At 36.0% G+C, this 12,772-nt stretch overlaps 1 protein-coding gene across 1 annotated transcript; it reads right to left on the reverse strand.

The window, feature by feature from the left end:
• Positions 1-378: 378 nt before the first annotated feature.
• Positions 379-9,257, reverse strand: LOC109042560 (O-acyltransferase like protein; the record flags this gene model as incomplete). The annotated part of the gene is given in 11 exon segments (XM_072305703.1): positions 379-2,518; positions 3,158-3,300; positions 4,164-4,338; positions 4,784-4,913; positions 5,305-5,400; positions 5,777-5,856; positions 6,617-6,782; positions 7,152-7,280; positions 7,637-7,730; positions 8,146-8,313; positions 9,168-9,257. Coding segments are annotated over 11 exon segments (1,400 nt in total), but the record flags the coding sequence as incomplete, so codon positions are not given.
• Positions 9,258-12,772: the final 3,515 nt, after the last annotated feature.

Raw genomic sequence — 12,772 nt, forward strand, 5'->3', positions numbered from 1 at the left:
GACCGATTTTTCCTCAAGTCCTGATGAAATCGAGATTAAATCCTGATTGACCTCAAATCCTGATGGAATCGGGAAAATCCTGATGCTAGACACCCTGATCGTTGGGTGCAAAAGCCGGGCCGGATTCACCCTTTCAGCGCCCTGGGCTGAAATTTGCTTGGCCCCTAAAAGTAGGCGCTCTAGGGTGGGGAGGACTGGGGAGGACCCCTCCCTAGAAAAAGATGTTACGTGCGTAAGATGCCACCAAAAATGCACCTTAAATAACAATAATTTTCCTTTTTGTTGCAATTATATGGTATTTCATAATGTTTGGAGTTTTCCAGGGTTGCTTTGAAAATTAAAGCGTAACTAAGGGAAAGAATTAAGAATTAAAATCAATTTGACTTTTGCAATTAAATGACGAGAACGTCTTTTATTTCGCAAATGTTCAAAGCAAAGGATATTTATCATTTTTACATCTTTCAATGGACAACTTAAACTATTTACAAGTATCTACAAATTATTATTCTGCAAGAAGTTACTTGATAATAATTAGGAACCAAACTTTATCACAAAGGGAGGCAAATGCATCAAACCAGAGGTGTTGAATAACAAGGAGTGGTGACAAATAAATTCATCTGGATTGCCAGCAATTGCCAATAAAATAGTTCAAATACCGAAAAGCTTTTGGAAATTATTTCAAGTGAACAATAATTGAAAATCCAACTACTTACAACATATCAAGCCAAGTCACAATATCAATGGGCTTGATTATCAACGCTTGGATTGTGATCTGGTGGAAATACAGGAGGAATCAATAAAGAAAACCAACACTGTAAAGTAAATCTTTGTCAAGGTTGAGATTCTTTTAAGTGTCAGTAAAATTGCTATGTCGAAATGCCAATTGGTAACTTTTTGGCCATACTGAATAAGTAATCATAATTCATGATTACGATTACAAACTTTTTAAAGCACATTGGAAAAGCAGTGACATTTAATGAGTGCAATGTGTGTGCAATGCTGTGTACAATACAATGTGAGCTGGATTCCACTCCATGTTTAGTATGTTTTTTTTACTGTCTTGCTGACAAGCAAATGTTGTCTTCTCTCTTGATATCTTAAATGCGCATAAATGGAGTTGTTTTTCTCATAAAAAAAGGATGAAAACTATTCTAGACATCCATGAATTGTGTGCGAGTTTGAAAATAAGTTGTGTCGCCGTTTATGGAAAAATATTACCTTCAACCCATAAAAAAGATATTCTCTCAAAACTGAAATACTTAAAATTGGGTACATTTTCAGGCATTTATAAAGATAATTTTTGGCATAGTGTGAGTTTTTGACAGGATAAAGTAGTTTTTAATACTCAACACATACACTTACAGCTTGAAAGAGAGATGTGATGTACTTAAAAAAATAACTCGAAAGCCATTTGACAGAGGGAAAATTTTCAGGTATTTTCTTGACAGAATCTAAGTTAGTAGAAATAAATTAAATTGAAATAAACTGAAAATAAGAGAATGGAGGATTTAAAAAAAAGTATGGAAGACACTTACATGCTCAATTGAACACTCCTTCTATATTATTGGAAAAACTTGATAAAGTTTTAGGAAACAATCAATAGAAAAAATGGACTGCTGAAGTTGAAAAACCTCTTCTCATGTTACACTTTTTAAAAGAGGCCTAATCAACAATTTTACTTGCAATTTTCTGTGAATCGTTGTCACTTAATCACAAACCCTCACAGAATATTTCAAGAAAACATTTTAATTACCTTTTTAAAAACATAAATCATAGACAGAGATAATGAAAAATTACAATGGAGGCATTATTCAACTGTGGCCATCAAAATCTATGTTCCTTGTTTTGTTCCTTTTTTTCTGTAGGTCAGATTGGATAAAATTTCTTCAAAGAATAACATTTAAAGCATGAAGATCTTTGAACAGTGAAGTAAAAAACTTTTGAAATTTTAGTGATAAAATAAGCAGGATAAAATCAATAAATAATGCAATACAAACTACCTTAAAACTAATACTTAATCAGAGACAAAGTTATAGGTCTCAAAATGAACTAATAATATTTGCCTCCTAAAATCACAGCAACACTAAGGTCATCAACTCAAACTTTCCATTAGAACAGATATTTGCACTTTCTTCACTTTGCTTCTGTCTATTCAAACAGATATTTTTGGAAACCTAAGGAAATAGTTTCACAGGTACAATATCTAAGATTTTAACTCTTTTACAGACCATGTTTTTGACGTCTACATAATACATAAACTCACAGCCTTTTTGTACCTTACATTTCGTGCAAGGTTCAAGTTGATTGAGTTACCTCAACTTTTTAATGCTTGCGTATACCATATCACGTTCACCGTGTGTCATTATAGGACATTAAATTTGACACCGTATCATGACTGTCTTTTTTCTTTCTTGGGAGAAATCAGCCGCAGCAAAGATACCACGGGGGCTTCAAACGCCAAAGAGAGCAGGAATGAGAAGATGTAAGATACCACTAGCTGACCAAAGAAGAACACAGTCTGAAAAAAGAATTCAAATATAAAATTAACTAAAAGAGTGATGAAAGGGACAAAAATTTCAGCAGAGCAGAACATGAAAGAAAAATATTTCGACAAAAAAAGGAAAATGGCTGAGGTTTCAACGTGATTGATGATTTAACTTCTTTAAAAAAATTTATCTCAATTATTTGGTGAGGAGTTATCAAAAAGGGGGCGAAAATTAATGCCAGATCAAAATCAGCTCCCAGCAAAGTAAAATTAACAAAAAAATGTCTGTTTTATTGATGTTTCCTTAGACAGACAGTACATGAGATTGGCCAGGTATGGTGACGAAGTAATGAGAGATTTAAAATTAAAAAACCAGAGAGCTCTCATTTTTGTAAAAAGAGCATAGATTTAGAAAATTAGGTGCAATTAAGTGCAGACGATCGGTTGCCCAAGTAGGTTTTCGATTGGGTTCCTCCTGGAAGGCAAAGGCGTGGACGTTCTGTGAAAGGTTGGCGACAGGGAGTGGAGGAGGAGATCAGGAGGTGCCAATTGCCTGATGATCTCTGGGAGGATAGGGGGCAATGGCGATTAGGTGTCGCAGAGCGCGAGACTACGCTATAAAAGCAGTGTATAAATGTATGTAGGTGCAATTAAGGGGCCTTTTATACTTACAATAGTTATAACACTGAGATGTACAGGGCTATCACGAGTCATGACCATCGACCTCATCACAATAGGATGGACAAGATAGGCGCAGTAGGTAACTCGACTGTAAGGGTACCACAGGGGAGATGAAAGGAATCGGTTGACAACACCTGAAATCATGCAAACATGGATGAATGTTACCACTGGTACTTCCATAGAATCTCTCACTCCTGATAAAGAGTAAAACGAATTATAGCAACTTTAACATAACATGTATTTTTTGTCTTTAATGACTCCAGGTACCTTACAAGAGGTAATCATGCTCTGTTCCAGTTAAGGCTTAATCTCTCTTCAGTCCTTACTGTACAACCATCCCCATGCAACCGTTTTTCCAGATTATTAAACTTGCATCGTGTGGCTGGGAATCAAACCCGGGACATCCAGATCATAGAGCCAGCGCTACGGCCACTACACCACTGGGGGGCAACAAAATATGGAGATTGAATTGAAGCTAAATTTAAAAACAAAATATTCTGAGCAAAGCAAAAAGTCACAGAGGTTTTTTTCTCTTTTCTTTTTCTCAGAAAAAGCCTATTACTTTGTTGGTGGAGGTTTCCAGTTTAATGCAAACAAAGGTGCTGAGTGTGCCATTGCTCATGTGGGCAAATCAACTAAACAGAAAACGTTAATTGCTATGCACACACAAAAATTCGAATCTTTCATACGATTTCCCTCTGGAGAGGGAAGGAACAGGAAGAAGAGGAACAGCAAAAGGAAACAATATGATCATTGGGTTCATACTTGAATGAATGCTTGGAATCATAGGATAATTTTGCGTATGTCCAGATACCTAGCTGCTTCTATTCATATGCCAAATTGAAGAACACGCTTTTAATTAAAAAATAGTGAGATTAAATTTAGAAACAGAGAGGCTAAAATGAGGCTTAGTTATTACACAGCCACTAAAAAAGACCAGAATACCAGCAAGGTTATCAAATAAATTGAACTTACGACTCGCATCTAATTTACTCACCTCCTTTTCCGGTTGAACACGCAATGACAATCCAAGCAAGACAAAGTGCCCACAGCGAATGACTGAGGGCAGAATATGAAGCGGCGGTCACTGGATGGAGATCCTGTCCGTAAAGACCAACAAGAAGTCCAAGTAAGCCCAGAGTTGAAGCGGTCCAGCCACAAATTGATGCTCTCTGAAAATTTGATAAAAGTATTATAAAAAGCCAACAAGGAGGTGCCAACTGCCTGATGATCTCTAGGGGGATAGGAGGCAATAGCGATTGGGAGTCACAGAGCGCAAGGCTGCGCTGTGAAAGCAACTTTATGTATGTATTAAAAAAATGTAATTTTTCAACATTGGAGGCATAAAAATCATTCAAATACATAGACCACAGATGACAAGCAAATGAGTTTGATAAATGCAGAGATCACCAAGCCACAATGTATTGATAAAACCATCCATCTATCTGAAAATCAGATTTAAATTATCAAAACTTTTGTGCGGTATGTTAGATCTCAACAAATATGGGATGAACAAAAATTTGTTTGAATAATACAGACGAATGCATCCAATATTGCTGGTTTGCGCTCTAAATAATAACAATATTTATAAAAATACAATTTTTCAGATGTTCTTACCTTTGAGAATTTTATAGAACAATCAGTTTTGAATAAAATCCATCCAACAGACATGCCAACCATGTATGGGCCAAAACGGGTCCAAGGCTTGTCATAAATTTTGTCAAACAGAGCCAAAGGATCATCAACGCTGTAAATATTAAAAGCAGGATGAGAAATATGGCTCAATATAATGAAGTGTAAAACACATGGGAATATAAATGACATTTTTTGCATTTTTTATGATTGAACATTATAGTTTTATTTCATGTAAATTATTTTTTTGTCACCGATGAAGGCTGGAACAGTGGATGGCCAAAACACGTTGCAGCAATTGCAACAACAGTATATAAACTATATCAAGACATACATAAATTTTTAAATATTTTTTTTTTTAAAAAAAAATCTGAACACATTGTGAGAAATGCGTATGTTTGCTTTGCTTTCTGCATAGTAATTACTAGGGTTCCTTTGTATGTGGACAGTAAAACACATAGATTTATGGAAAAGATGAAACGAAAGTTGTGGTTGCCAGGACTTACTTTGGAATGTGTTTGTTAGTGTAGGCAATAAAACCTGTGACGAACCAAGATGTTACCAGGAAGAAAGTCATAACAACTGCGGCTATGCGGAATCGTCTGCAATCAAATAATGGAAAAGTGAAACAAAGAAATATTTAAGTAATTATTTGATCAATATGTATCTGTTGGCGCTTAAACCTAAAACGCCAGAGCACTGGCATGGTGGGCATCATGATGGGTGAAAAAAGGAACTTTTACTAGTTTTTGGCGCCTGAGTTTTTTTTTTAAAAATGATTGGAATGCACACAAGTTTTGCTAAATACAATAGGTATCTAAGACATAATCAAAATTTGTAGTACTGCATTGAAAACCACAGAGAGAAATACTACTATGAGAATTGTGAGAGTATGATATAAAATGAGAGGAAAGTTCTCGCATAATTTAAGAATGTGAAGGATAAAATTAGCTCAAAATTCTAATGACTTTTACTTACTTGACTGCCACAATCAAAAGTATAACTCCAATAATGTAAAATTGGGTGTCATTTGCTAAGTACCAACTCCAAATCATACACTGAAAAAAGCAAAAGAATACTTGGTCAACGGGTTTTACAATTTTTCAATTCAGCATTTTTGTAACAAATGTATTGGTTCACTGCAATTTTGTTTCAGGTAATAAGAATATTACGACAAAATGTAGTTTTCAAGGACCCTTGTTTGCAAAAATGTGTAGTAATTGCCAATAATCTGCTATGATTCAACCAATTTCACATGCCTTTTTTTCTTCTTCTTTTTTCTTCTTTTTTTTGGCCAAAGAAGAAATTGAGAAATGTTGTAACACGAAAGCGAGAAAAGAGGCAGGTTTGGGTATTTAATTCTTGACAGAGCTGAATGGCTCGAATTCATTTTAGCATTCTTGGCTGCCTGGCTGATTGCAAGACTCCATATTGGAGGTTTTCTCGCAATCTTTTAGCACAATATAACCAGGCACAAGTGTTATAATCTTTTCACTCCACAAATTTTCAGGATAAATTCTTACTTCCATACTTCCAGACAAATTTCATCGGCAAAACTTTCAAACCACGTACCTCCTTCACAATGCCTAGAAATCTCCGCTACTAGTTTATTCTTTCAAAGAAGAACAAATCAACATACTTCCTTGAAGTTTCTTAAGCATTTGCTTTGCACAGAAAATAAAAATCAAGGAAGTTTTCAAAAATTGACGTTGAGTAATTCTACATTATAAGTATGACAGGAAGTCTGCAAAGTTGCAAACCAAGCTGCGTTGTTTGGGAGTTTCACTGTTGAAATGTTTAGAATGCAATTATACTTACCATATCCTTGACAGGGAAAAGAGTGTTTATGTACAGAATGTTTCGCCACCAATAATTGGGGCAGTTTACATGGTCATCGGCTGGAACTTCAAATACTGAGTTGTAATAGAACCACTTCATGGCCACCTCTACAACTCCGATCATGAAGAAGTAAGGAGTAGTTAACCTGATGAGAAAAAAATATGATAAAAAGGCATTAACGTTGTATTCTTTTGTTTGTGAGTGAAATTTTACATTAGATACAAGTCATTGAGTACCAGAGTGCAGATGTAAGAGAGCCACTCAAACATGTATGCATCAAGAAAGATGCTTGTGTGGATTTCAGAAATGCAGCTCATTTCTTCATTTGGGGCACTCATAAGCACTTAAGAAATCTAGGTACTTTAGATCACACTTCGTTAATTTTTGAAAAAACATAGATTCTGACATCTTAATTTCAGATACCTATTAATTTTCAATACATACGTTTTAGAGGATTATCTTGGTACAAGAGAAAATAAAATTGAAGACTTGGAGCCTTTGAAAAATTAGTTACCTTCCAAAGCGATATATTAAGAGACCCACAAATTCTAAACAATTAGACTTGATGCCTGTTGTCTTGGTGATTTTAGTGACATCCATTCTTGCAGTTGTTCGGAAGTAGAGGAATGAAACCAACAAGCCACTGGAAATAAAAAGATTTAATCCATAAATAATTTGAAATCTGAATATTGGAGGCAAATGGAAGATCTAAAATATGAAGTCATGCAAGACAACAAAATGAAAGAAAATGTGAGGATCAATAATAGAACGGAAGTAAAATGTGAATTATTGTGTTCATGTTGAATTATTTATTAGAGCTGTGTATTCTACATAGATTCTCTTATAGATAGACATGACGTGATCCAACACTCTAAACTGAAACAACTCTCTCTTTTTTACAGACGGTCAGATGTGCACTAAAAAAAGGGGATTCAGAGAGAATACACCCATACTAAGGGAGTGAGAAACATGGATTTTCAAAATAATTCTCTGACAAACCTGATGAAGAAGAAAGAGTCAACAGCGAACGCAGCATTGTTGATGGCCTGGAAGAGAAATTCTTTTTCAATCATCCTCTTGTACTCCATATTATCTGTAAAAATAGATAAATACCTAAGTTAAAAGATTTGATAATAGGGGTAGTTATAAAGAGCAATAATGTCATTATCACAAATGAAATTTTTAAAGTTCTGAAAATTTAATTTTTTTTAGTATTAATAAGAAGTTGATCAATATTTGATAAAGTGAAATAAAAGTCACCAAAATTTTTGCATTCAGAATTTTTTTAAACTAATGTCTTATGCTACATTGCTTCTTATATATCTAGGGCTTGAATCCTGCATGTTGCAATTCTAGAAATGGGGTACTTAGCTTTCACTTATTCTCACGGGTTGACTGTCTGGACAGTTTTCCCTAGGAGTTTGAATGAGCATTCTTGTAAAAGAAATAGGGACATGCATGTTCAACATTTTGTTGCAAGAGCTAGAAAATAGTGATTGAATATTTACCAGAGTACTTGAAAGCTATGATGCAAGTGTGACCAAGAATCACCCAAGCCATGTTGATTGCCCTCAAACCATGCACTGTAGGCAGCGTGTCGATATCAACCTTCTTGTCGCAGATTTGAGCCATGTTTCGTCGCACGGAAAATGCCAGAAGAATATCTGTCACGATTTCTGAAGAGAGAATTACATTTAGTACACTCAAGGAAAAAGATAAAAGTGCAAAAAAGACGGGACATTTTGCGACTGTCTTAGGATAACAACCTACTGAGAAATGACCAAGACACAGAAGGCTCGAAAAAATTACGTTTGAAGGAATGTCATTAATGTAATAATTGTATGGTGCAAATCAAATTCAATTGATCCAAACAATTATGTACAGAAATATTTGCTCAAAATAATTATTATATAATTGTTTCAAAATATCTTCAAAAGGTGAAATTTTGAATGATCACCCAAATTAATAATAGAGGAGGAGGAATCTCCTGGCAGAAATAATGAGTGTTTTAATTCACTAAATTAAATCGAGGTCTGTGTTTTTCTCCCCTTGTAATTTTGCGAACAGTCATCTAATAATAACTGGGAAAAATCATAGATATGACACAGAGAAAGAGTTTTTCTACAAAAAAATAAGTAGATAAACAAAATATATAGTGTAGTGACCGACTGTAAAACTCTTGATCCTGCACTGAAAAATTATTTATTTCTCTCATGAAATCTGATAATATTAGTGACACAGGAGGAAAATCGTTTTTGCTGGGTCAAGTTTTTTTGTTCCACCTTAAATTATGATCATTAAGATCATATTCGGTTATTTTCTATTTCTTTTATTTTGTATAATTTAATTCATTGAAATTAAAAACGATAGAAAATCAGAGCACAGCACCAAAAACTACTCAGTGCCTTGAACCAAAAATGCAGAGTCCATCATAGGAATGAGATTCGCAAGGCGTGGGTAGGTAACTCAGTTGATTCACTTGTACAAGCAAGTGAGTCGAAAGTGTGATATAGAAACTGGTATTATTTACCTGGAACTTTGAATCCACCATTATCCACCAAGATAATATTTTTCTCAATGGCAGGCAGAGGTGTTTGAGCATCTGTCTTCAAGTTGGCATCTGTAAAAATCAAAATTTACATGATGGTTACTTTAATTAGTAGACTTTTGGGATAGAAAAAGCATTTGTAGCCTTTTAAAGTCACAAAATAGTTGGTTGATGCGATGAAATCCAGTAGTAAGCTACCATTTCACAGTGGCCATAGTTGAAGAAATCTGCACGGCACTTTCGATCTTAAAACTTTACGTTACTTCTTAACTAAATCCTGATCTTAATTTATTGCAACTTTATACAACATTTAACTAGTACGATCAGCCCTAGTAAGGCAACTAATTCGTTCAGGCTTCATGAGCCAACAGCCAACACTGAAAACGTTCGTATGATATCAACAGTAAAAAGTGCCTTCAAATCTGCTGGATGCTTCTCGGCAAGCAGTGGTAACTGATGGCATCGCTCGGAATTGAAGGCACTTCACAACCATACGCAAACAAGCGCTCGAGCTCGTTTCTTTGATGGAGAGGATGGAGCGGACGAGGTAGGATAGGTAAGAGGGAGCGAAAGTCGAGCAGAAACCAAACATAAACAAAGTAGACTTTTTGAGACTAAACGGTCGTAATTGGAAACAAATAAGAGAAGGTAGGACAGGGATCTTGTATTTTTCCTACTGTGAAAAAGTAAAAGCTTCTTGTAATTTAGTTTTAGCTTAGCGATCTCGATTATCCAATGGCTTCAAGTAAACTTTATGGGAATCGAGTACCGATGGCACATCCAAAAGGACCGCGTTAAGCAGAAAGAAACCAAGCCATATCAGCTGTTGCCAAATTTAATTGGGCAATTTAATTTTTTACATGAATACGATTGTGCAGATTTTTGCGCACATTTCAGTGAATTTTCTGCATATTGCGAAGCAAATCCTTAAAATTTTGAAAAGAATCCGCATAAAAGTTCTCTTGTTAAAAATCAAATTGCACAGTTAAATTTGGCAATAGCTGATGTGGCTTGGTTCCTTTCTGCTGAACGCGGTCCAAGTGTTCCAGAAATAGAAAGAATCGTACCTCTTACAATGTCACGTCTAATTTCAAGCCCACGCTACATTCCTAATCTAAATTACAATTATCTTGGATGTAACGGTTATTTCGGTCTTGTAACATACAACATTGTTACCATTTTCAATGCATTGTTACTAAGGCCGAAGAAATTCTTGATGCAAAAGTATTGTCATTTAGATTTTACATTTAGGTTGAACCTGAAATCAGACAGGAGCACTGGTGGAGTTATGATTCCTTTATGTGCTTGTCAGATGACAATCAGTTTTGATTGAATTTCCGCGATTTTGAAATGGATGGATTAAGATTGCGAATCTAGAACAAACGAGATTGAAAAAGGTTTTGCAAGAATGACGATCGCATCCTGCAGAGATGAGAGATTTCATCAACCCTTGGAGGCGTTGATTACGTGAAGTTGTTCAACACCATTAGCGACAACGGGGAAAATTAAATAGGTAAATTGTAAAGGCATGCGACCATTTAACCGCAAGTCGTGCAAATCTACATCTGAGACAATCAGCTATTATTTCGCAATTTTAGCCGAATTTGTTAATTTTGCCACTGATCGCAGAATTCCTGAAACCAGAGTTGCCAAATCCCTTTAATGTTCGTAACTATAAGGAAAATTGAAATAGACCGACGAAAATTGAAATCAGAGCAGAGTTCTCTCTGATCGGACTCTGTTGGTTGATTTCTTCGACTTGGATGCAAAATAGATGGTCGATGTGTTGATCAAGTTTCAACACAGCTAAAGATAAAGGAGACGAATTTGGGTCTTGTTCTCTAACTTTCCTCCTGTGTCTGCGCGAAAACTCAAGCACAGAGCGGAGCAGTGCTGCTTCACGTCTCACGCCATCGCGCCTTCAATTTTGTAGATGCAACACGGACATCCATCAAGTACGTATAGTTGTATCTCTGCGCCGTCGTCAACGCGCGTCCTTTCCCTTGTTCGATTTCCATGTGTTCGTTCCGTATTGCGGACATATTGGAGTGAACAGCCATCACTCAACAGCTGAAATTTCGTAAATTCGATTTATTTTTATCCAGATTTGTGTTAAAATTCGAATAGTTATCAGACAAACTGATAACTGCTTGGTTCCGATCTCCATCGATGCCCAATCCAAATTCGAGCCAAATTCACTTCCCATATTCAGCGTGTAACTCGGGCTTCAATAAACGTAGACAAAAATCTTGATTTTATAACAGATGAGATAGATTCGAAAAGTTGAAGTGCGTCAGTTGTATTTTACGTAAGATTTTGATAAGAAGAATATTTTGAGGTGTTTAATTTATTTTGTTTTCTGTTGCGTGGTCCTGCGAGCTGATTGTTGAAATTGATAGACAAAGCAATAGAAAAAGATGACATAGGACATAGGAAGTAAAGGATCCATTGTTGAATGTAGGCGTGAATCATGAAGACCTATATCAGGCAAATAACTAGAGTTCGTTTCACCACATTTACTTCCCCGACAGAGTACGTACCTTAAATCTTGTTAAAACAAGTTAGTAACGGACAGTTCTCCATCGTAAAATACATCGAAATTAGTTCAGTGATCGATTTGACTCGAGTAGACTATGTTTTATTTCTTTTCTTTTTGCTTTCTCTTTTTTTTCTTGAGCGGTAGTGCGAACTGAATCGCTCTCTGATTTGACAGCTGATAAGTCATCATATATCAGCATCATCTCGATCTTCGATAATTCTTGTCAACAGCAAAGCATAACGTTAAAGTTTCTTCATCATTCAGAGGGATACCATTCGGAAATTTTTCTTCCATTCAGCGCACATGTTCAAAGTATATTTAAACAAGGTGGGGGAGAGCAACACCCTTGCTTTAGCCCCATTGTTACATAAAAACCCTTCGAAAAGGCGCCCTATCACTTTATTCTTGCTAAGTCCCTTGATAAAAGTTGCTAAGATGCCCATGCTAAGATTCTTGACCAACTGTCATCTTCTTCTCAATAACCTGGGTGATGCAAAATGGATGGTCGACGGTTGATCTGCTGTGTTGATCAAGTTTCAACACAGCTAAAGATCAAGGAGACAAATTCGGGTCTTGTTCTCTAACTTTCCTCCTGTATCTGCGCGAAAACTCAAGCATGAAGCGGAGCAGTGCTGCTTCACGTCTCGCGCCATCGCGCCTTCAATTTTGCAGATGCAACACGGACATCCATCAAGTACGAATAGTTGTATCTCTGCGCCGTTGCCAACGCGCGTCCTTTCCCTTGCTCTATCTTCATTTTGTGTTGGTTCCGTTTTGCGCACATATTTGGGTGAACAGCCATCACTCAACAGCTAAAATTTCGTAAATTCGATTTATTTTCATCCAGATTTGTATCAAATCTATTCAAATAGTTCAGACAAACTGACAACTGCTCAGCTCCGATCTCCATCGATGCCCTGAAGTTTGCGCGTCACACGCAAAAGACTTCTAAATTCAAGCCATATTCACTTCCACATTCAGCGTCAGATTCCGGCTTCAATTAACGTTGACAAAAATCTTTATTTTATAACTGATGAATTAGATTCGG

This window comes from Bemisia tabaci, unplaced genomic scaffold (genome assembly GCF_918797505.1).
Source record: "Bemisia tabaci unplaced genomic scaffold, PGI_BMITA_v3".
Taxonomy (NCBI): domain Eukaryota; kingdom Metazoa; phylum Arthropoda; class Insecta; order Hemiptera; family Aleyrodidae; genus Bemisia; species Bemisia tabaci.